Here is a 24,635-nt window from a genome sequence, read left to right as displayed (position 1 = left end):
TTGTTTTTGTTTTGTCTTAATATGCAACACTGGTGCATAGTGCAGAGTGGAGAATTGTCAAAAATGCTGTCAGGTCTAAATAATTTTGCTTCCAGCTACAAGATGTTGCAAAATTACATACCAACAATATTTGGTCTGGAGATGTAGCTCAGTGGTAGAGTGTTTGCTTAGCATGTGCAAGTTCCTCGATTCAGTCAGTAGTCTCACACACACACACACACACACACACACACACACACAAAATTGAAGCAAAATACAAATAAAAAATCAGTTTATGTGACGGTAACATTAAGCTGATCTGTTTCTATGATGGAACCATAGCTTTCTAATAGAAATTAGGGCTAGTGGATTAAGACAACTACTTAGATATCTGTTATATAAATATTTAAAATATGCGGTACTGTATGAGAGCTGTTTTAAAGTTAAAGAGCAAAGAACTTGATTTTTTTTGTTGATCCTCATTTTAATAATAGTTATATACACCCACATACATTTCTCCCATACTTTGAGTAATTTAAACAAAATAATAATAATTAGATTTTAGCATTTGCAGGGAGGGGTGCATAGCTCAGTGGTAGAGCCCTTGTCTAAGATGGTCAAGGTCCTGGGTTCCACCCCAGCACTGCAAACAGAATGGGGAATGGAGGGAGAAGGTGCCTGCTTCATTATGACGTGAATTTTTGTGGTATTGGGGACCCATTCCAGGGCCTCACATATGCTAGGCAAGTAACAAGCATCTTTTAACAGCTCAGAAACTATAAACACGTCAGAATTTTTCCTTTTACTTCTTTTAGACATTTTTCTCCCATTTGTGCAAGTTTGTGACTTATAGATGAGTCCATATTTTTGCATCTGTTCTGTAAATCTAAAATTATTTTAGAATAGATTTTTTTAAATAAACTATTAGGAATATTTTCCATCACCCCACTTTAAGGAAACTTAAGTAAAACTGCAGAAGGGAAATCAAGAGCATTTCTGATGGCCAGTCTTATTACACAGGGTTGAAATCTCTCAGTCATATAAACTAATGTCCATAGATTCATCTGAAATTTTTAATTTTTATTTGAAAATACAGGGATGCAGGACATTGAATCAGGATAAATAAGCAAGTCAGCACCAAGGAAAGTGTGACCCCTGCTTTTTGTACTCTTATTTTTCTTTTGGTGTACTAGTTCTGTCTTAAGATCTGAGACTCCAACACTGATTTCTTCACATGCAGCCTGTTTCTACTTATTGCTCCCTCTGCCTCCACCAGCCCTTCATCTGCCTTGACAAACGTGATCATTAGACTTCTGTGGCAATGGAAATATTTAGATTGAGAAATTATGGCAATTTAAAACATTTTTGGTGTTCAGACCTGTCCTTCAAAAGCCTTATTATAAACCCATGTAATTTTAACAAGTTTTATTGACAGGAAGATGTTTTGTTTAGTAACTTGTGTATCAAAATGTAGCTGCATGAGAAGTTGGCCTGGGCAGAGCAGTGAAGTCCTCTTCTGTTTGGCTGTCTGGGGAACAGAACCAGCCAGCCTCAATCTTGGCCCCCACTCTGTGTGACCTTACGCGGGCCGTTTCATAGTTCTTAGCGCTGGCCCCTCTCCTGTTTTATGGATAGAGATATGTACTTTGTCATATTAAATGAGACGATATATGTACGGTCTTCAGTGTAATGCTTGGAATGTGATGGTGCTCAGTAGATGCTAACTGGTATTGGCAGTCATTTATACTATTGCATATAGTATGTTTTATTCCACTTGCCTGTCTAGTCTAAAATGAATTAAATGTCATAGTCAGTAATATGTCATTGTCCTGTGAGTAACCTTTACTGTTTTTCCAGCCAGTTGTTGTTTATCACAATCCTCTTGTCCCTCTAAATACATGAAAAATATGTAATTTCAAAATACTTTCCTAATTTATATATAGTATGTTTTGCTTGACAAGTTCTTAGTGTTATTGTTTTATGAACTTAAAATTGCTCCCAGATGAACCATTTATAATGAGCACTCATCTTTGTAGATTGTTCCCAATTTTACTTTTAGGAAATTTTATGTTTAGACAGTTAATGATTGAAAAAAAAATTAAAATGGCATTATTTAAGCAAGGTGCTTTAAATATTGCCATAGTATGTTCATTCACTTGGTATGTTAGTATTGTTCCAGGAGAAACTGGGATCCATGTGTGGAGTGTCTTGTAAGTGTAGTCTGTCTGTTGTCAGGACCACTGTAACCTGGAGGTCTAAATGCAGCTGTTTGTGTCCTCCACTCCAGACTGTTCCATTCAAAGCCCAGTTCTGAACTTGAAATGGAACCACTGTCTAACCTAGTTATTTCATTCCTTTGTGGAATACACACACACACACACACACACACACACATACACATACACATACACATACACACACACACACACATACACACCCAAAGGCCTTAAAATCAGCATACCATAGTGATGCAGCCACATCAATGTTTATAGGAACACTCCATTCACAATAGCTAAGCTATGGAACCAACCTCAGTGCCCTGCAACAGATAAATGGATAAAGAAAATGGGGTATATATACACAGTGGAATATTACTCAGCCACAAAGAAGAATGAAATCTTGGCATTTGCCAGTAAATGGATGGAATTGGAGACTATCATACTAAGTGAAACAAACCAGTCCCCAAAAACCAAAGGCCAAATGTTTTTTCTGATATGCAGATGCTGACTTACAGTGGGAGGGGTGTTTACTAGATTGGACAGGGCAGGGAGGGGGGATGGGAATGGGAAAGACAGAATGAATTGGACATAACTTTCCTATGTTCATATATGAATACATAATCAGTGAAACTCCACATCATGTACAGCCACAAAAATGGATTGCAGATGTATGCTACCATGCCCGGCTGGACAATTGATTTTTGCCAACAGGGAGGAGATAGTTCTTTGGAGAAAGAATTGTCCCACCCCCTCTCCCCACCCCTGCCCCCATACTGGGGATTGAACCCAGGGCCTCACACATGCTAGGCAAACACTCTGCCATTGAGCTATATCCCCAGTCCTTTTTATTTTATTTTGAGACAGGATCTTTCTCAGTTATGGAGGCTGACCTTAAACTTCAGATCCTCCCGCCTCAGCCTACTGAGTTGCTGGGATTACAGGCATGCACCACCACACCTGAGCTTAAGGATTGTCTTTTCTAGTTGCTGGAACAATTGAATATTCATACATAACAGCAAAATGAACTCCAATCCATACCTTGCACTAGATATAAGACTTAAAATAAATGAGAGTTATCAACGCAAAGCCTAAAAACATAAAATCTCTGAAAGCACACAGAGGAGAACAAATCTTGATTAGACAAAAATTTCTTAGATCCAGACACAAGTGATTCATGAAAAGATAATTTGGATTTCATCAAAATATGATAATCATTTCTTCGTTGAAAGACATTGTTAAGAATGAAAAGATAAGTCACAAACTGGGAGAAAATATTTGCAGATGACTTGTATACAGACTATATTAAGAACTATGAAAACTCAGTTAATTTAAAAACCCCATAAAAATGTGCATTTGAACAGACACACTCTAAAGAAGAACATGGATAGCTGTAAGTATGTGAATAGCAGCTCTGCGTTGTTAGCCAGATTACAAACTAAAACCACAGGGAGATACTACTGCACGCAAATTAGTGAAAGTTAAGACATGCTGACAATACCAGGTACTGAGAAGGAGGTTGGAAAACTGGGGTGTAATATGGCACAACCACTTTGAAAACCAGTTTAGCCATTTAAAAAAAAATTTTTTTTGTACTTGTAGATAGACAGAATGCCTTTATTTTATTTTTTTATTTTTATGTAGCGCTGAGGATTGAACCCAGGGCCTCACTCATGCTAGGCACACGCTCTACCACTGAGCTACAGCCCCAGCCCCACTTGAGCCATTTTTAAAAAGTTGGACACATAACATGCCGTGTGACCTCGATGTATCACTGCTAGGTATTTGCCAAAGAAAAGGGGAAGCATGCGTCCATATGGACTTGTATACAGGTGGTTCCTGAGGCTTTATTTGCCTCAAATGGTGTCTGTCAACAAGTCAGTAAACAAATTAGGGGACATCCATATGATGGAACATTACTTACCAATAGAAGGAGCAATGAACTGTTGATATCTGCAGTGACATGAATAAAATGATTATTCTGAAAGAAGCCAGAGTTTTAAAAAAAATAGTATGTGCTTATGTTTACATAAAATTCTGGAAAAGGCAAACTATTGTATAGTGACAGGTCTAATTGCTTAGAGGGCAGAGAGAAAGGTCAGGAAGAGGAGTTCCACAGGGACACACAAATTTCAGGTCATAGGTAAGTTCAGTGTCTTAATTGTAGCAATGATTGTATGTGTTCATGCATTTGCACGGCAAAAGTTTTCAAAATTGTGTACTTAAAATATGTATAGTTCATTGAATGCTAATTATCTCATTAAAGCTAAGGAACGTTATGCAGGGCTCTGCTCTGAGAGAGCCTTGTTAAAAGGTGGATAATACGGGACCCAACTCCTCGTTCTTATGCAAACTTTGGGCTTTAAAAGATACTAGACACTAGATCAGTGCTTGACTCATCGTTCAATTTCTGTGACTTTTCTTATCTTGTACTAGATTATAAACTCTCAGTGAGCAAGGTGCCATGTCTGCCATCATTTCACTCAGTCTTGAACTTGGCATGGGTATTTTAACATGAACAGGACCCCAGGGCTGGGGATGTGGCTCAGTGGTAGAGCACTTGCCTAGCATGTGTGAGATTCTGGGTTCAATCCCCAGCACCATAAACAAATCTTGAACAGTATACAAAATGTTTGGATAGATTTTAAATTAATACAACAGGTAACTGAATTAAGATACTGTTCAATGTGAATAAGGACTTTAAAAAGAACTGAGGAATTTGGCATCCACTAATTTGTCAATTATGGTATTTACATGTTTAGAATTATATGGGAAATATGTAGAATTTTTCACTGTCTTAAATAATAGTGTCTGTCTGTATGAAATGGTCTCTGAAAAGTGTTTCCTATAAGCACTGTAATGTAACTGTCACCCTTAATTCTTTGACTGATTTTAGAATGCAGTTCAGTCCTTGGGAAAATTGCTTATGTCATCAGTGAGGAATGCCACCAAAATAGCTTCTCACTTAAGTTCCCATCCCCAGAGCTAACCCACAGGAGGTTCCGATAAATTCAAAGATTTAATAACTTGTATTTTTCTTTCTCCTTCCACACAGGCCCTCTGGTCCTGGCGGCAGGAGCATGTGGTGGATTCTTGGCAGTCAGCAGTCTGTGGAGCTTTTGCAGGTGCAAAGGATTATATTATACTGGGAAAGACCAAAGAAGGGAAGAAAATGTGAAAATATTAACTATGCAAAAACAACATTCTTTAGAAATTTCAGATTGCTTAGATGAAGAGAGCTTCTCTGGCTGTTTGAGAAAAGAAAGTGTCTTGGGCAGGTGGGGGGGACCCAGCTGCTCAAGGTGTCTACCTGAAAGACAACCAATTTGTTTTTGACAAATTTTTCTTTTTTCTTTTTATCTTTATTAAAGCCTTCACTCAGGCGCTTGGATTATCTTAAAGATGATTTACAAAGTCCTCTGTGGGAAGAGGCTTTCTGTGGTGCAGGGGAAGCACACAGCTGCCTGCCTGGAGCAGGGCTTCGGGCTTGAAGCTATCTTTGCAGAAGGCAGTGATTCACGGTCCGTGAGACATGTTTGACAGCATGGTAGATTAACTAGTGTCAGGAGAGCAGAGGCCACTCCACAGCTTACCGAAGGCTAAACTGCACTTGGGTGGAAAATATGGCCATCCAAACATCTGGCCATTTCCAAGACAATAAAGCAAGGGCTGAGTGACAATATGCAGTATTGTGTTATCTGTCACTCAGTCATAGGAGTTTTCCAGTGAGATTTTAATGAGAACTCAGATGCTTTAAAGAATTTAATAAGTAATGCATTTAAAAGCCTCAGAGAGAAATATATTTTGTTGTTACAAAAAAAAGGGCAAATTAGAATTAACAGTTGCAGTAAAATGAGGTGGAAATTTCCCAGAAAATGATGAACTGTTAGTTTAGATATAAAGCTGGTGAATTGACAAGTAGGTAGATTTAGGGTGTCGACTTTTTTGAAAAATAATTCTTTTCCAGTTTTCTTAATGGTTATTGGATTGGGTTTTTTCTTATAGCTATTAGAAAAACAGAAAACATACGTCTTATAGGATTCTTTATTAATATTTAAACCCATTTGACTTGTAGATTATTTTGTCTCTAGATGTGACATCAACCCAGATTGATTATAATGGGTAATTGTTTCCATGTGACACCTGGTCATTAGCTGTGTTAAAGGAGTAGATGGTCTTGATTCATTCCCAGAGGTCAGGGGTCTATCACCCAGCCACAAAGAACAGTGTGCATTTTTGTTGACTGCTTCCTGGGCCTGGGGACAGAGTGAGCATTATGGAAATTTAGTTACCCTGAATTAAGAAGGCTATTTCTTAATGCTAACAATAGCCTAAAACTTAATGTGTTGAAGTGAGTACACAGAATAGGTAATTCAAAGATCTGCTTGCAGATACTTTGATATTGCATGTCCAGGAAATTGCCATTGATTACAGTTAGTTCCTTTTTTGAATAACACTCTACACTAAGTACTGCCATTTGACAGAGGAAGGAAAGTTTAATGTGTGTGCTGTGGTAGGAGCCTGCCGCCCCAGCTCAGGAGGCTCCCTTAAGGAGCCCAGAAACTCGCTCCCAAGCCAGCCGAGGGCACCCGGATGAGGGGCAAGGGAGTAAGGTGCCCAGAGTCTCGCATCTGACTGACCAGGCAAACCTCTAGGTGCCCTAACTCTTGAGGGAGAATGGGGAGCCTTCCTGAGCACCAGTTCCCTTACCTGTAACTAACATGGGGATGACCACTCAAGGGATTTCCTCAGGTTGAGTGAAATTCTGTACATGTTGACACTTGGTGATCCATCAGACTCAACAGCTGTCAGAGCTGTTACTCTTTCAGTCAGAACAAGCAACACCCAGAAAATGAAAAGCTATTGCAATAATTCATCCTTTCAACTACATTGAAAGACTCATGTTCTGTATGCTAAAGCTACTACACAGAAGGATAGGCTCTCACAGCTTATAGATTTAGGTAAGGTTCTGATAAGTGAAGGTGTTCAGTTTGTCCAAGGCCTGCAAAAAAATCTGTTGAAAACAAATCCACATATATTAAATATGGTTTTTGTTTATATCTCTCTTTCTCTTGAAATTTTATTTGGCACGAATGTTGGTCCAGAAGAACAAAGTTACTATTTTAAATCACATCTGATAAACTCCATTTGGAAACCACCCAGGCCGGGAGGAAGCCATAGTAAGAGCTGGTTGCCCTGTAGATTGAGTAAGGGCTTGCACAGGCCCCGATGCCTCACCTCCAGACTCCTTACCTTACATGGCCATAAAAGCATGATGAGACTCGCCCTCGAATCAGAAATCAGAATTCTCCTTGTGTGCTTTTCCAAGTTTAAATGGGCTGAATTGTTGCCAGTGACCCGCTCTCTGCCACCCTTGGCGCTCTTCCATGCTTGTTTTATAAACTGGTTGGTACAAATATCCAGAAATGTCTCCTGAGATTGGAGGTGTTGATGGCTTGTCATGCTCAGAAATTCCCTTGGCTTCTGGTCAGGGGTTAAGCTAGGAGAAAAAGGGACTTTGCCAACTTCCTCACTTCTGGCTCACTTGTAAACATAAAGCCATATGCTATCTGAGTAATTAGGACGTTTACCACTCTTGTTTTATTTGGTACTCTAATGTTTTTGATCAATTTCTTATAATAAACACCTTCTTATATTCTCTAAGAGAGAAGAAGGTTGCGGGGAAGAGAGCTGTCTCTCAGCAGGCTTGACATTCTTATTTGGGTAACAAATGACAAGGCCTGGCACAGTCTTTAAAATGCACACAAACCACACTGTGCACACTTGCTTGGAGATTACACTGCTGTAGGCCGTGCTCTGTTCCTTCCAGACTGAGCCCAGAGAGGGAAGGGGAGCAGGAAGGGCAGCAGGGCCCCTGGGGCTTGTGCTTTCCTACCACAGCCCTGCCACATCCTCAGGCAAGTTGGGTGATCACACTCCAAGCCTGTTGTAGGAAGGTGGCTCCTTTGCGTTTGTTTGTTCCTTGAGGAAGAGTGAGAGGTAGTTTTATTGTCAAGTCTAGGTTACCCTGAATGTGGCACTTACAAGCAGGTTCAGTAGAGCTACCCGAGGTGGAGCTCCTAGGAGCGTGCTGTGAGCCCGAGAGCAGCCCATTCTTGGGTCTCAGGGAGTTATTTCCCGTCTGACATGTTAGCGTGTTCTTTGTGTATTTTTACCAGTAGCTTACAGCTCCCTTAAGTCAAATGCAGAAAATAACTACATTTTAACTGAAAGTCCACACCCTACTGTCTACCCATTACAACCGGCTAGTCTGCTATTTTATTTTCACAAGTTCTTTTTGCAGCTTCTCAGAAACATTGTGAGGTCTGTTAGTTGAAGCAGTCTGATGTTTGCATACGTTCAAATTGATTTATTAATTGACTTACATAAAACATACAGTTTCCATCATGGCAGTAAAATTAGGGCCTATCATGGCAAATGTATTTCTGTGTTTAACTTTTCTTTCAATTACTTTTATGAAAAATAAATCTCTAAGAGAATATTGGCAGGCGTCCACAGTAAAGGGTGGTAAACCTTCGCCTGTGGCCAGAGTGAGTTTGATTTGCAGTATCCAGATTATTAAATTTTCCTTGTCAAGTTTGAGTACTTTTTGAATTGGTTTAGGACAGTTTGTGAACATTTTCAAATAGGAAGATGAGTTTTAACCATCAGACAAATCTTACTTCGCTTGTCCTACACAGGGAGCCGTTAGGTAGTGGGGAGAGTGCAGTTTTTGGAGTGAAGATATGCTTTTCAGCCATTGGCAGATGGGAATGTAATACCTGAGCCTGAGGCCACCCAGGCAGCAACAGTGTGTAGTGTGTGTTTGGAGGGCTGTAGACAGGAAGCGGTACTGTGCAGATTAGTGCTCCTGTCCCTTCTTGTGCTATTTAGAGGACGAGCTGACAGGTTTTTTTTTTTGGTTTGGTACACTTTTGAAGCCATAATAAGAGCTGTCATACTAAGTGCCTACTGTGTGCACTGGGCCAGAGGAATGAAGAAGAATCACTCGTCACCTCTGCCCACCTGGAGCAGAGTGCTTTGGTCACTGCTGTGCTGCGCGGTGCAGATGAGGTCTCTGAGGCCGTGAAAACCAGGGGCCATCAGTGCTGCTCCTGGAGTGGCTGAAGACAGGTGTCAGCTCTGCACGGTGTCCAGCCCCCACAGGCCGCTTTTCTCTCCAGGCTCCCCATCCAGGGCCTGGCTCCCTCAGAAAGTGCTGTAGCCAGGGAATAAGTGATCAAGCTAAGGCCAGTCACCTGCAGAGCAGGGACTTAAGCCTCAGGTCTCCTGACCACGGAGAAGACCAGTCTCCAGGTAGGTCTGCCCACCAGCCCTGCCGCCTGTCAGGGGAGCTGCTCTGGAGTGGGAAGCGGGGACAGGAGGGGTCTGTGGCCTTTGGTACCTTTGCTTCTGTCTTAGGGTGTTTGTTTTGTTGTTGTTGGGGATGGATGTGAAGCTTTTCTGGACTCTATTCTAATTAAAAGTATATCTGGTTCCCTAGGGCACAATGTATGCTTTAGGACCTGGTCCACAAAATTTGAAAATATCTGAGGTCTCTTAATAAGTTTCTGAATTTCAGGCAACCTTGGGATTTGGATCCAAGTACTTTCCTAATCCTAAAGAGGCCGCAGCACAGAGCAATCTAATATTCCTGTGAACTGGCACTCCCCAGCCCCAAGGCATGTGACATTCAGGGAAAACTCAAAACAGGGCTGAATGCATGGATGGGCCACCTTGGCACACTTCTGTCATAATAGATGTTACCATAGGAAGGAGGGTCTCCATCATGGTCTTATTTAGAAAGATATTTGGAAGAGACCAGATGGCCCTCTTGTCCTCCAGCCACAGCAGTTGGGGTGGGGTAGAGCTGTTTCTGGATCCTCTTCCCAGTGTTCTCTTCAGCCCTCGTGAAGCCGCCCCTCCCCCGCCCGGCTCCTGGCAGCCGAATCTTCTGAAAGCCCTTTAGGATTTTTTTTTTTTGAACACATGACAGTATAATGATCTTGACATTTCTTTAGGATTCGTTATTTCTCTCTCCTTCAGGTTTCACATGTCTTTGCACCACATGAAATAAAATATTGACATCATAAACTGTAGGGTTTTTTAAAGTCTTTCGATTTCTGTGCCCTCAGAAACAGACCTTGTTAAAATCTGTGAACAAGTTGGCCACGGTGGCATTCAGAAAGGGAACACAAGAGAGGGGGTAGGAAGGCAGCCCGGAGCTAGAATGCCCGCTGCAGCCCAAGGACTGGAGGCTGCAGATGAGCCTGGAAGGGCAGTTGCTCCTCTCAGCATGTTACTAGAAGCCAGGGGCATACAGGGAACTGTACCCACTTAACTTGAAGGATTCAGCCATTTACACCCTAAATCTCACATGATACACAGAACTCCGTTAATTTTATATTATCCACAGAAGAAATGATAGAAGCATTTGGAGTCCATTTAAGTGGCCAGTGGAAACATGGCCCCTGAGAATTGTTGGGGGCCGTGTACGTCATACAGAACCAGTTCATTGGCTGGCCTTTGAAGGAGCCGGGTGTACCGGAGGGCACTGTTTTGTTCCCTTAGTGGCGAAGGCGTTCACTTTTACTCTTTTAAAAGTGCAGTTCTCCATCACTGCAAAAGAAATGAAGCATGTGGCTTGAGATCTTGCAGGTGTGCATCCTGCTCCCGAGTGCTCGAGTGCACATCAGGATGAAGAAATGGCTTTGGCAGGGTTTTGAGGAGTTATGAAGTAATGATTATGAAATCGCCATCTGGTGCAGTCCCATCTCACTGTTTGCTGGGTTTTCTCTACACAGGTGGCTTTGCAGCTGCAGTCACCACCCCTCTGGATGTGGCAAAGACAAGAATCATGTTGGCAAAGGTAAGTAGAAAATAATGTTGTGGAGACACCATACCTGTTGGTGGTGCCAGGTCTTGCAGGTATGTGAAGCAAATAAAAGCACCTGTGAATCATTCTTAAAACTAACATGGAAGTCCCAATAGCCATGGTGATCACTATGACAAATGTGTCCTGTGGCGTTTCTCATCTTCTGGTCATTTTCACCTACATTGTGGAGGTAAATAGGTCTGAAGGCCTTAGCCTTGAATCTTATTTTCAAATCTGTTTTTCCTGGTGACAGGCCTAAGGCCCTGAGAGGCTGATAGCTTTATACCTTGTGGCAGCTAAGCTGTAGGCTCTGAACCTGTGCAGTGTTTTAATCAGATAAAACCCTTATCAGAGTTGCTACAAAACAAAACAAAACAAAACTGTAAAAAAGAAAAATGGTTGAAAGAAGAAAAAGCTAGACAGAGTTCAAGAAATGCCATACGAATAACAGATCTGGACCAAAACAGTTTTGTTTTTTTTTTAAAGTCCCATCCTTGTGAAACAGATGTGAGCAGAACAGAGCTGTAGAATTTAGGTGGAGAGGACCAAACCTCGGAAAGTGACTCAGGTTTAAGTTGAACTCGATGCTCTTTATTCAGTGTGTTTCGTAGCCAATTGGGCAGCTTTCTTAATTACACTGTTTACTCTGGTGACTCCCGTCCTCCTCAGATCAAGTTATTTTGCTTCCAATCTTTCTCCTATTAAATAGTAATGTGTGTCAGCTCTGAAAAGCCAGCCCCCTGGGGTGGCCTGGGCCACATCACTGCTTTCCTGTGAGACTGAGTATAAGCACTGTCAGGGGAGCGAGACCCAGTCCTGATTCCGGATCAGCTCTGTCCTGCGCGAGGGTGGGGATGAGGCACACATTTGAGGACATCTGGGAGTTGGCGACCTTAGGCACAGGCAGCAGGTAATTAAGTTTTTCGTCTTTTCCTGCAGGCTGGTTCCAGCGTAGCCGGTGGCAACGTGCTTTCTGCCCTGCGTGGGGTCTGGCGGTCACAGGGGCTAGCAGGGTGAGGACAGTGCGAGTGTTCAGCTGCCTCGCTCCGCTCCACCGGCCCGGCCCTTCCTATCTGCCTTCCATTTCCTTTCTTCTGCTTATGGTTATGTCCTGGTCCAGGTCCTATTTTTCACATGGTACAGGATGTTCTGTTTGCTGTTGCACATGTGAAAAAATAACATGGCTCTGTCGAGTCAGTGCAGTGTCCTGGCCAGATGCTTCTCAGTCTGGTCCGTCCTGGTGTTGCATAGCATTGACTGTGGTGCTAGCAGGCCAGCATCTGGGCTGCAGCCCCCAAGAAATAAGCTCCCAGTTGCACAATGTAGAAATGCAGGAGAGTTAGGGGAACATTGTTGCAAGAAAGCATTTGTGGTTTTTGTACTTTTAACTTACTAGCAGCACATTCTAGTCATACCTCCATGGGGTCATTTCCTGTGTTGATATGTGATTTCTATCATTTGTTGTTTTCTTGGGAGGTGATTTTGTTGTGAGGCAAACATAAGTGTGCTCCGCAGATCTGAATGGCGTCGCCTGACCCCCACCCAGGCTGTGTGGCAGTCTGTCCCTCCTAGGCTGCACGCCACACCACCACCTCAGCGAGTGCTGCAGGCAGCTGTAGCGTAATAGGAAATAGCCGCATCTCCAAACATTTAAACATCAAAAAGGAGCAATAAAAATACAAGGTGCTAGTGCTTTTCCAGCTGCATCGTAATCTCCTGGGACCACCGCCACACTTGGTCCCCGCCAGCGCTGCCTTGTAGCGCATGACTGTACTTTCAAATTTCCCACGCAGTTGAGAGTCATTGTTCTGTATTGTTGGCCAAGCACCTCAGACTTTTTAGCTTCACATCCCAAACAAACAGGCTCTCTCTTCAAGATGTTGTTCCAGCATTCCTTTCACAATATAAATTTACGAATCTTTATAAATATTGGGATCTTCAAATAAGTCAAAATACGACTTTCTCTTAGGAGTCCACTGCCAGAGTTCATAGACCAGGGTGTTACCTGGAACCCCAGCTACTTGGGAGACTGAGGCAGGCGGATTGCAAATTTGAGCGCAGCCTGGGCAACTTAGTGAGACCCTGTCTCAAAATAAAAATAAGAAGGATGCCGTGTGGCTTGGTGGTAGAGCACCCCGGGTTCAATCTCCAGGACCAGGAAAAGAAAAAAAAAAAAAAAGCAAACCAAAACAAAACCAAACTTAAGCAGTGCCAGAATTTATAGGCAAAGAAATGGTATCAAAAACAGGCCAAGGGCTGGTCTCTGTTCTTGAGCCCAGTTTCAGTCCTGAAAAGGTACTGTGGCTTTCCGGCTCATCTTCTGCACACCCTTGAAGTGAGAGGCTGTAGTTAGTGTGCAGAGTGGCCTTGGGGAAGGTGCCTAGGCAGCAGAGGTGTTCACTTAAGATGTGGATGGTTTTAATCAGCCCTGTATTAATACGATAGAAGACAACAAGAAATTTGACCAAAAAACAAATGAAAGGAAAGATACTGGCCCTGGGCATGGTCAGCCCTGAGGGTGGCTGAGCCTGCTTGCTCTGTCCGGTTTCCACCCACAGCCCAGTTCGCGGAGTTCCCACCTGCCTCCCCCTGGGGTGAGCGCTGCTGCCCTCTCATGGCGGGTTCAGGTAGTGGCCACCTTCCCTCCGTGAAGGCAGGCTTGCACATGAGATTCTGGCATGTGTCTGGAATGTGTGCCCTAGAGCAACCATTTCCCCTAGGTGAAAGTCCTAGGTTATGAAGCAGCAGCTGGGAGTCCTGCCTGCTGTAGACCTGCCTGCTGCTTCTTCTGTTGGTCAGCTGCTGTGGTTGTCCTTGACTGCCCCCTTTATGTAATAATGGCTGAAGCTGGGAGAGGTCTGTGATCTGTGGTCCCTGGACCACACCCTTCCCTTTGGCTGGGGTGCTCACCGTTCAGATCACTTTTAAGGCTGCAGTTATGTCCTTAGAATCAGTTGTCATTTTGTGAAACCATAAACTATATAAACTGCCTCTGACCAGGGGCAGCAGAGCTTGTTAGTGGCAATTGTGGGACTAGATACTGGCTTAGAAACCAGGAAGATGGTGAGGGAGGAGTCAGTGGCCAGTGTGGTCTCCCATGGCTCATTCTCCCATGCCTTTCTCCCTAGCGCCCTTCTTCTTTGCAGGGCAGGACCAGGGAGATGAGTCCATTTTCAAGCCAGGACCCAGTGGCCTCCAAAGCAATCAGAGTTTCTGCCCCACCACACACCTTATGCAAAACCTATGTGCATGATGCTGAGCTGAGTGTCTTTTGATCTTCTAGTGAATTTTTATGGTTGCCTTTAGGCAATAAAGGAGGATTTCTTTTTTTAATGTGTAGTATTTTACTTAATAATTTAAACCTGGAGTTAGCTAACTAAAAAGTGCCCCCTTTTCCTCAGAGGTATTAAATGCTGCCCCGGGGAGGCTGGTGGACCTCTCTGGTTAGTGCAGAAGGGAGCAGCCAGGGGCTGAGGTCATCCAGCAGGGGTTCCTTCCTGTCAGCCACCAGTGGCTCATCACGGGGGTCTCCCCATATCTTCAAAATGCACAGCTGCTATTGGCACAGGAGGTTCAGCTTCCTGCCCTAGCCCCGGGTGTCGTCACTAGTCTACTAGCATAGCCGCCATTTCTGGTTTTGTTGTTTTTCCTGTGAACAAAAGTACTCCTCTTGGTAAAAGGGTCCAGAGGCTATAGAAAAATGGGCAGGGCAGTCTGTCACCTCCACAGCAAGCAGCTGTTCACCTCCCTCCCAAGTTCTTGGTCACCACGTGGTCACATGGACTTGTTTTTTCAATACCTACATGTAAATATTTTGAGTGGCGCCTGTAGCCTGCCTCATCCCATCAGCTGCCTGCAGTAGACCGCGTTTCTACGGCTGTGACCTAGGGAACCACACCAGGGTCACCGCAGCCTTTCTTTTCTCAGCAGCAGTATCACTGTGGACATACTTGAAGAAATACCTGTGTGACCAGGGAGGTTTCAAAGAATGACCCGTGGAAGGTTCCCAGGGCCAGCTCTTGTGCCTGAACTATTCATAATTGCACGGGTGGCCCAGGCCCAGGGACTGTATGCGTGATGCTGCTCCCCCTCCCGCCAAGCCCATTACCCTTTCATGTCTGGTATTAAAAGAAAACATCCGGGATCCCTGGAGGGTCTGTGAGCACAAAGTGGGTGAGTGATGGCAAGAGCTGCCCTCCCTGAGGGTGACCCCAGAGGCCAGCCTGGCCTGGGAGTCAGTCCTAGGACTCCTTGTACAGGAGTCCCCCTCCCTGTCTCAGAAGCTCTTCAAGAGCACGGCTGTGGGACAGGCGCCCTGCCTTTGCCTGGTGCTCAGAGGACCCTGCCTCCCCCTGGGGTGCTCAGGGGTAAGCCGGTGTCCCGCCACGGCCACCCGCGGGCAGCTGGCCCAGCTCCCAAAGCTACTGGGGATGTCGTTGAGGGCTGTTCCAAAAAGGGCCACGCGGGGCCTAATGAGCAGGCGCTGAGCCACGCACGCCGTGGGTGGGGGTTCAGCCAGCTGGACACAGGCTCACTGTGACTGTCCTTTCCTCTAGGTTATTTGCGGGTGTCTTCCCTCGGATGGCCTCCATCAGCCTGGGAGGGTTCATCTTTCTGGGTGCCTACGACCAGACCCGCTGCCTGCTGTTGCAAGTGGGCAGAGAGAGTTCCTAGCGGACACCACTCGCGAAGAAGCGGGAGCACGGAACCTGTGCTGAAGCCCAGAGCTGCCGTCACTGTGACCCTGAGGCCATGGTACCATGGTCAGGCCAGCAGCAGTTGTCCTCAGTGTGCCACAAAGAAGAACGTGCGTCATGGTGGGACTCTGAACAGACCCTAAGACCCTCAGAACCCTTAATAAATGCGCCTGGCAGTGCCCGCCGAGCTTGTGTTTGATCTGTATCTGATCTTCCATTTCCTGCCACCTCGTGGTGGAGGCCGCAGACGACAGGATGGTTACAATTTGAAAAGAATGACAAGATGGGGGGAGGGGTTGTGCGTGTGGGTGTTTGTCCCTGGGGTCAGTCCCCGTGGTGTAAGGTTAGGGCTCTGTTCAGAAAGCACCCCACCCACCCCTGTTCAGTCACTCTTCCAGGTAACCAGGGCCTGTGTCCAATGACCCTCAGGCGGCACCTCCAACAACATGTGATCCTAGTATTTTATAGAAGTGTCCGGTGACCCATGTGGTGTGTGAGAGGCAGTGGGCATCTGCAGCCCAGGGGCTAAATGGGGGCACGCAGTCCCTCAGGAAGGCCGAGCCCTGCTCCATGGCTGTGCCTCCAGGCTGAGACGGGGCTTGGGCCAGCGCTGGGGACAGCAGGGCTTCCTTTTTCTTAGTGGGGTCATGGCCTGCAGTTGCAAGCTCATCCCTGGAAGGCGAACAGATGAGCTGGAAAGGTCACCATACTTGGGGATTTTAGGGCTTGACTAACGAAGTCCACGTGTAGAAAAATTCAGAGAGAAATCTTAGGAATCTAGCAGTGTCGTGTGTACCCTGGAGCCACAGTACATGATCCTGCCTTGCCTGAATTTTCCCGTTTGGGGAAAAATATTAAAAGCAGAGCGACTACATTGACCAGGGAATCTCTGGAAAGGAATGAACACCCCCAGCCATACGCTCAACACTTATAAATGAACCTTTATTAAAGACACATCAATGCCATTTGTTAGACACTTCAATATTTTACATGTTTTCAATGTACATTGTACCAAAATTTCTATAAATAAATAACTTTGTACATAAAAGTAATACTTCCTCTTTCACATTGCCTCTCAGAAGCAGCAAATTCACATATTTTGTGGAAGTAACATTTATCAGTTAACCGTTGAGGACAAAACTAAATGTGCTTACCTTCTGGAACAATGATGACCTCTGACAGGAACATCTGACATAGGTAGCCATTTGGCTAATATCTCCCTTCAGCTTTTTGGCTAAAGAAATGTACTTTGAGTTTTTTTAAGGACCTTATTTGTTTCAATGTAATTTTCAGTGAATTACACATTGGCACTCACAAGACGGTTAGCTACAGGTCTCAAAAGTGCAAACACACCCAGATCTAGGGCTAAATCTGACGAAGTCCATGCCCAGTTCCCGCTGTGTGAGAGGAGGGCGTGGACGGGCCTGCTCAGGCTCCTCAGTAGACATGAGCTAGCCCTGGAAGGTGAGAACTTAATCTTTTTTACCCCCAATGTAATATTATATTGGCAGAATTAAAACATCACTATTGAAAAATCCACAGGTACCAACACCAGCAGCCTTTGCCTTAAGCCTCAGCTAACAATCCGGCGACATGGACAAGACCACATTTGCTTTTAACAAAAAGTGAGCTTCAGAGAAGGGAGAAGGCCCACTGTCCTAACCCACGGCTTGTGGTGGATTAGCAACCCTCACCCCTCAAAGAAGCAGCCTCCAGGGAAAAGCCCCTCATGGCCAAGGCACATTGCAGGAGCCACCAACGCAGGCCGAACGTGACTGCGAAGGGCACACAACACCAAGGACTCCCCGTCCTTCCAAACTCACCAGGAACCCCGTGAAACAAATGTGGCTTTTGTCTCTGAATTCCCGCCATGCACTAAGGCACCAGAACTATTACCGACCCCCCTCTAAGGAAACAGCAACCTGATAGGAAAATAATATGGTCAAAATTGTATAGTTCTGTTGTTAACCATGCACTAAGGATTAAAATAGCCTCTGTCAAAGATATATAATATATAGGAAATCTCTGGAAACTCTTATGTACAACCATATCAAATACTTTTTCTGCCTTTTGTACACAAATAGCCTCTTGCATTTCTGTGCTTCAGATGCGAGTCCTCTGCCCGGCTCATGCTCCACACGGAAGTGACAACTATGTACAGCTCAGCGATGCTGACCCCAGGCCGCCTCCCAGCCTCTCCTTCCCGTGGACACTGGTGTGACAAGAGCTGAGGTAGACAGAGCCTAGCTTGTGGGCGCCGACAGCAGTGGTCCCCTCCGTTTCCCAGGGAGCTGTCCTGTCAGTGGTGTGGACTCGGGACTGGAGTCACACGCCTGGGGGAGGTGGCCATTGGAAAGGAGCAAGTGCTGGGCTTCGCTGGGGACAGCAGGAAAGGCCAAGGAGGCCTCCGGGAGCTCCGTGCTGCCTGAAGGGAACGCAGGGCAGGGCTGCAGGGCTGCAGGGTCAGTGTCGCACAGCCTCGTTAGAGTCCAGGCGGAGCCCCCTGGGGAGAGAGAAGGCCGTCAGAGCCGAGTTCCAGCATGACCAGCTGTGGCAGCCAGTGCAGCTGCCAGGGAGGCCAGGAGGACAGTAATGGATCACCTTTTCCATCTAGGGACACCGCCGGCTTCCTCAAGGATGTCAGCATTCTGTCGTGGTTGCTGGGGTAGAGGGACCCGTCCCCGGCCCCACTGCGAGGATGATGTGGAGAGTCTCCTCGGTCGCCCTGGCTGGGATCCTGGCCACGCAGTGCACTTGGCTGTGTGCTGTCTCTGCATGTGGGCTGAGGGTGGGGGGCCTGCTCCTTGGAGTAACTGTCCACGTCAGCATTGCAGTCACTGCACACCAGAGGGCCACTAGGTTCTGAAGGAGAGATGGGCCAGGTCAGAGCCACCCCCACAGAACAGGCCACCCACCCGCACCCAAGTGGGGTCCTGTCCCCCGGCCCTGCAAACGCCCCCTCCCCAAAGACCTTCACTGAAAAGGCTGGGCACACGCCACGCCGTTAGTGGAGATGGGGTCCTTCATGTTCATGCTCACATGCCCCAGATTAAGCTAATCTTGTACTTAGAGAATGTAGTCACGCTACTGTGATCACAGGCAAAAAAAAAAGAAAAACCCCAACAGTTGAATTAGGTACCATGTAGGGTTAAGAGTTTTCTGAACAATTAGAAATTTAACCTCAAAACAGCCCTGGTGAGCAGATACTAAAACCCCCTATGTTGCTTATTATTCTGGAAAATTCTTGCTCAGGTTTACTGTACCATAAATAGTAACTAAGAGACACACTCCTCTAGAATTAAAAGGGCACCAGGCCAGAGCTTCCTGTTTATATACTAAATACCAAATTTAGAGAGTGCTAGACGGAAATGTAGGCGTCTCCTCTCTTCATTTAGTGGGTGGTCAACACAGATCTTGATTTCAAAAAGGTATCACTTTTCCTGGTGGAAGCATCACCTACCCATCTTAGGTGGACCAGGTGTCCCAGTGGCTTTTTCTGTCACTTTCCAGGGCTCTTTACTGTACCCAACGCAGAGCTTGGGCTGCCTCCGCGTGATGCTGTGGACATCAACCTCTGGGAAGAGGCCCGCGTCTCTCAGACACACACCTGCAACAGACTCCCCAGTTAGAAACGGCGGAGGACGTCTCAGTGGGCCCGAGGAGCAGGACGGCTGGGGCTGCTGCTGCAGTCTATCAGTGGTGGGTTACTACTGTGCCACCGTGAAGCTGGCAACAGGCCTGTTTCTAGTACCACTTTCCCAGCAAGCAGTCCTTGAGCAGCCATGTGAGAGGAGCAGCTCTCAGGCCGGCTTTCAGCTCAGCAAGCGCTCAGGATCTCCCACCAACTGAAACAGTGCCCCCTGCAGAGAGCTTTCCTGCGAGTCTGGAATACAGAGCAGGTGTGGGCACTGCCCCTGCACTCGCACCCCTTGGTACCTTCGTGGTGCCAGAGCCCCACACAGATCCCAAAATCCAGGGATGCTCAAGTCCCTGTATACAATGACACACCATTTGCACATAACCTACATACACCGTCCCATGTAAGTCACCTCTAGATTAAGCATCATGACTAGTAAACGTAACTTTGTGTACACAGCTGTTGGACTATGTCTTTAGGGAATAATGACAAGGAAAAGAAGGCTGCCTATCCGTCACCTTCTCTGCCCTGGATATTTCTAGTGTGTAGGTACTCGAACCCACAGATACCAAGGGCCAACTGTGCAAGCAGGGGCTTGGTTTCAGGCCCTGGGGTGTCCCTTGCAGCTGTTTCTGACAGCAGTCCTGCCTTATCCTGACTGGGAGGCTTACTGCTAAGCCCAGATGGTGACTTTCCTGAGAGACAGGATGTTGAAACCTCTGCAGAGCTTGCACAGACCAGGACTGAGCTGAACAGCAGACGCCTGGGCCGGCAGCCGCCTTGCTCACCTGACGCTCCCTCCCCATCTAGTGCCAGCACCTGAGTAGGGAGCTACAGGCCATCTCCACCTACGGGAGACAGTCACCTGGAGCTCCACCTCACTGGGTCAGAGGCCTTACCGTTGCTCTCAATGTGCCCGTTGGCCCGATGGCCACCCTCAGTCCTGACCACAGTTTCTTGCCGGTCAGAAAGGGTGCCCTGAGAAGAGAGGTAGCTTGGAACATCTGGTGGCACAATGGTTTCATCTGCAAGGAGATAAGACAATGAAACATCAGGGTTCAGCGACAACAGATGCAGATGCACACTCACTGTCAGGCTCCAAACAGGATCCCCTGGCAACAGCCATCGAGGCTGCGCAGAGGCCAGGTGGAGTCCGTGCAGGTAGAAGGCCCTCCCGACCAGAGCCAAACCTGAGCCCAGATCAAAAGCATGTGAGACCACAAAGGACGGGGAAGAGTGACAGGAAGGGAGACAGAACTAACAAAACCACAGCACTGTGAGGTGTCAGAGACAGTCCACCTCCGCTTAAGAGGAGGACGTCAGCAGGAAGTTCTTTTTTTTTTTAGTTGTCAACAGACCTTTATTTTATTTATTTATATGCTGTGCTGAGGATGGAACCCTGTGCCTCACTCCTGCCAGGCAACTGTGCTACTACTGAGCCCCAGCCCCAGCCCCAGCCCCAAGGCAGTTCCATTTCTGGCTCTGCCCTGAGTATGAACCCAGTGTCCGCAGGACCGAGGCTTCAGTTCTCCAGAACCACATTCCCAGAGGTCCCGAGTTCCCAGAGCACGGGAGCTCTTGACAAAGAGTGTGGACCTGGCTTCTCCTGCCTGGAAAGGAACGCCACGGTGCCCACCTGTGTTGGTGATGCTGTACTCCTCGCTCTTCTTCCTGGTTTGGTAGATGATGCACACCCACACCAGCGACGTCAGGACGATGCTGCACACCACGGCAATGGTGAAGATGCCCACAGTGGTCCCGTCCTTCCTGCAGCCAGGCGTGGGCAAGATGCTCAGCTGGCTGTGCGCGCGCTCTGTGCCCAGCGTGTTGGACATCTCGCAGGTGTACTGGCCCGCGTCCTCCACCACCACGTTCTGGACCACCAGCAGCTGGTTGCCCGGGGTGAAGTGGTGCCTGTCGGTGAGGCTCAGGGGGCGGTTCCCCTTGAGCCAGGTGATGCGGGGGGAGGGGCTGCCAGTCGCTTTGCACTGGAGGGCCACTGTCTCCCCTACAGACACCACGCGGTCTTCCAAGGGTACCACCAAGGACGGGGTCTCTGCAAGAGATCAAGAGATGGCACGTTCACTCTGGGGCCTCTGTGGCTCTGCTTGGTTCTCTAGACATGGCACAATCCCACCTGAGGGCTTCTATCAGAGCGGCAAGCTTTTCAGAAGATGGCTGATCTCTGGTCACAAAGTCTCCTGTTTCCAAACTGTCCTGTGTCCCTGTTCTCGACTAAGACCACACCTCTCCTGCATGCTCTTTGGTCACCCCCGTTGCTCAAGGCTCTGGCATTGCACTGACCTTTAGAGATAGGAGCCAGGGTGGTGGCCCACACCTGTCATCTGAGCAGCTTGGGAGGCTGAGGTAGGAGGATCTCGAGTCCAAAGCCAGCCTCCACAACTTAGCAAGGCCCTAAGCAACTTAGCGAGACCCTGTCTCTAAATAAAATACAAAATAGGGCTGGGGAATGGGGCTCAGTGGTCGAGTGCCCCTGGGTTCAATCCCCAGTACCAAAAACAAATTTGTTTTTAAAAAAGAGGAAAAAATCCTAAAAGCAGCCTCAAATTTCAAACAGTAGCAACGCCTTCCTGTAACCCCCAGGGTCCACAGAGCAATTCCGCAGGCCTTCCCCTCAGTGCCGTTTGAAACCCCTACACACACGCGCGCACAAACACACAGAGTACACCAAGGGTCGAACCTAAGACAGTCAGGGTGGCATTCGCTGACACAGAGCCTGCCGAGTTCTGGGCGGTGCAGCTGTAAACCCCCATGTCATCTATTTTCACATTAGTGATGAAAAACACGTCGTCGTCTGGCATGACATGCATGCGACGCTCCCGAGCCGCAGGGAAGTCTGTGCCTCCGTCCTTCTGCCAGGCAATCTGGGGGTTGGGGTGGCCGGTGGCCGCACACTCAAGGCGAGCCATGGTGCCAGTCCGGATGGCGATGTCCCGGGGCATTTTGGTAAATGATGGCAGCACTGGAAAACACACACAAAGGGGGAGGTCAGGGGACAGCTGGCTGAGCTGGCTGCAGATGCAGGGAACGCCTCTGGGGAAGAGACCCCCAGTGTGTGAGGGCCACACTGCTGAGCACACCCAGGCAGAAGCACTCGGCTCACTGGCTCAGGCTCAGCAAACACTGGGGCGCCAGAGTCAGTGTCCAGCTGCACGGCAGGCATCACCACGCTTCCTGTCCAAACTGCTCTGGTCAGCCAGGTACCGTGGCCCATGCCTGTCATCCCAGCAGCTCAGGAGGCTAAGGCAGGAGGATGGTGTTCAAAGCCAGCCTCAGCAACTTAGCGAGGCCCTAAGCAACTCAGTGAGACCCTGTCTATAAATAAAATATAGGAAAGGGCTGGGATGTGGGTATGCACCCCTGGGACCTCTTTTACCTGGTGTAAATAACACCTGCCCTGGCAGAGAGTCTCTTAGCTGCCTGAGTCTTGAGGGGGCAGCAAGGCCTCTCAGAATACGCCAAGACAACCCTGCGAGTGTGGTCAAGTTTGTTCTGTGGTCTGCGGGGCTGACTGAGCGCAGCCTGCCGGCACTTCTGATGACCCGCGAGCCAACTCTGTCAATGACACTTTAATGATCAGAAAAATCTCCCCGGGTTCCCAGGATGTGGGGAGGTGGCCACTCATGCTCCTCCCGTCCCCCTCCACAAACAGCACCCTGAGGAGAGCCGCTCCGACACACTGGTTCCTGAGTCCAGGACTCGTCCCACCCTCCCCCACACCTGTCCTGCTCTCTGCTGTCTTGAGAGGTGGGGACCTGCCCCTGTCCAGGCTGGCCTGTGCCTCCACAGCTGTGCCACCCACTCAAGGGCACAGCTTCCCCAGGGTCTGGGATACGGGACCTAGAAACTGGACCGCGTGGTTCCAGAGAAGTTCAAGGCTCAGCTCTGCCGCTCACCCCGCCTCCCATCAGTCACCTAAAGCCCAGGGAGAGGGAGCTTTAACCTGCAGAACCTGCCCCCGGGGGCCCATGGGACAGTGCGGTCTGATGGCAGGTCTGCCTCCGTCCTCTCTGAGGTGGGCAGCCATGGGGCGAGGTGCCTGGGAGAGACCTACCGTTCACCGTGAGCCGGGCCTTGTTAGAGTAGGTGGAGCCAAAGTGGTTGGTGATGACACACTGGTAGCGGCCCTCGTGGCCAAAGGTGACCCTGCGGAGGTGCAGGATGGTGGTGTACTCCATCACTTCCCCGTCCTGCGCGCGCACGTGGGCGAAGTTCTCCATGTCGGCGTTGGCCAGAACCTCGTTGTCCTTCTTCCAGGCAAAGGTCATCGGGGAGCTGCTGCTGCTGGCTGCCGAGCACGTGAACCGGATGTCCTTGCCCACCACGGCCGTGGTCGTCTCCGGCTGGGTGATGATCTGCGGCTTTGGGAAGTCGTCTGGGGAGAGAAGGGCCACCGTGAGGAGACAGGGACCAGCTGCTGTCGCGCTCGCACAAAACCGGGCCAGGGACACCAGGCCCCACCCAGGTGAGGCCTGAGCACGCCCCTGGACTAGAAATGGGCCACCAGCGCTGGGTCACCCAGCCCTCCAGAAGCTTCCTGGAGGCCCACATCCACTGCACCTGTGGACACGGCCACACAAGAGGTGCCACTTGTCGTGGCCGCACAAAGGACTCTGGCAGGATTCCGTCCAGAATGTTGGGATTCCCAGAAAACTGAACTCCCTTAAAAATGATGAAAGTACTGCAAAAATGGTCAAAATCAAAGGTTCCAATTTCTGGAAACCAAACACAAGGATCCACAGGGTGTGGACTCGAGAAAATGGAGCCTCTGAGAAAGAAAAAGGAGCTCTCTGGTGTTGTCCCACCTGCCCCCACCCCACTCTGTGACAGCCTTGAGACTCAGCAGCTAGCAACCATTGAGGGGGCAGGTGAAGCTCCCCCCAAACCCCCATCAGAGCAGTGTCACTGTGTGACCTGTCAGGCCAAGACCTGGAAAGACCCCTCATGAAGGCGGCTCACCACAGGAAGCCCTGTCCCCAGGCGTCTGATGAAAATAGTGGCCACTGTGTGGCCATGCCACTGTCCAAGGTGACTGTGCCCATCAGGGTGAACAGCACCGTGGTCAAGAAACTGAAGGAAAGTCAGGCGGAGGAGATGCCAGCAGCAGGCCCTGTGAGGTCCACCAGAGTCCTGGGAACCAGGAAGGGCACGCCCACATGCAAGGTGGACACACACCCGGGAAAGACCTGGGGGAGCCCTGGTTTCTTGCC

General features: G+C 47.9%; 2 protein-coding genes across 7 annotated transcripts in view; one reads left to right on the top strand and one right to left on the bottom strand.

Annotated features, from left to right (window-relative positions):
• The window catches only part of Slc25a26 (solute carrier family 25 member 26), a 138,369-nt gene extending 122,403 nt beyond the window's left edge, over positions 1–15,966 (top strand). For 5 of the 6 annotated variants that reach the window (XM_077109097.1, XM_077109089.1, XM_077109095.1 and 2 more), the window contains 4 exons: positions 5,251–5,320; positions 11,000–11,064; positions 12,010–12,083; positions 15,627–15,966. In XM_077109097.1, the coding sequence (XP_076965212.1) occupies positions 5,251–5,320; positions 11,000–11,064; positions 12,010–12,083; positions 15,627–15,744 (327 nt within the window). In that variant the 3' untranslated portion in view covers positions 15,745–15,966. The remainder of the gene's footprint in view (positions 1–5,250; positions 5,321–10,999; positions 11,065–12,009; positions 12,084–15,626) is intronic. The other variant, XM_077109091.1, reaches the window with a different exon arrangement.
• Positions 15,967–16,688: 722 nt separating this feature from the next.
• Positions 16,689–24,635, bottom strand: part of LOC143387285 (leucine-rich repeats and immunoglobulin-like domains protein 1) — a 125,567-nt gene continuing 117,620 nt past the window's right edge. The window contains exons 13-19 of the mRNA XM_077109088.1: positions 23,480–23,800; positions 22,106–22,387; positions 21,041–21,460; positions 20,304–20,429; positions 19,228–19,374; positions 18,369–18,629; positions 16,689–18,270 (exon numbers count right to left, since the gene is read on the bottom strand). Of these exons, the coding sequence (XP_076965203.1) occupies positions 18,011–18,270; positions 18,369–18,629; positions 19,228–19,374; positions 20,304–20,429; positions 21,041–21,460; positions 22,106–22,387; positions 23,480–23,800 (1,817 nt within the window). The 3' untranslated portion in view covers positions 16,689–18,010. The remainder of the gene's footprint in view (positions 18,271–18,368; positions 18,630–19,227; positions 19,375–20,303; positions 20,430–21,040; positions 21,461–22,105; positions 22,388–23,479; positions 23,801–24,635) is intronic.

The sequence above is a fragment of the Callospermophilus lateralis genome, chromosome 1, assembly GCF_048772815.1.
Source record: "Callospermophilus lateralis isolate mCalLat2 chromosome 1, mCalLat2.hap1, whole genome shotgun sequence".
Classification (NCBI taxonomy): domain Eukaryota; kingdom Metazoa; phylum Chordata; class Mammalia; order Rodentia; family Sciuridae; genus Callospermophilus; species Callospermophilus lateralis.
The sequence above is the reverse complement of the archived record's forward strand: the minus strand, read 5'-3'. Positions and strand labels throughout refer to the sequence as shown.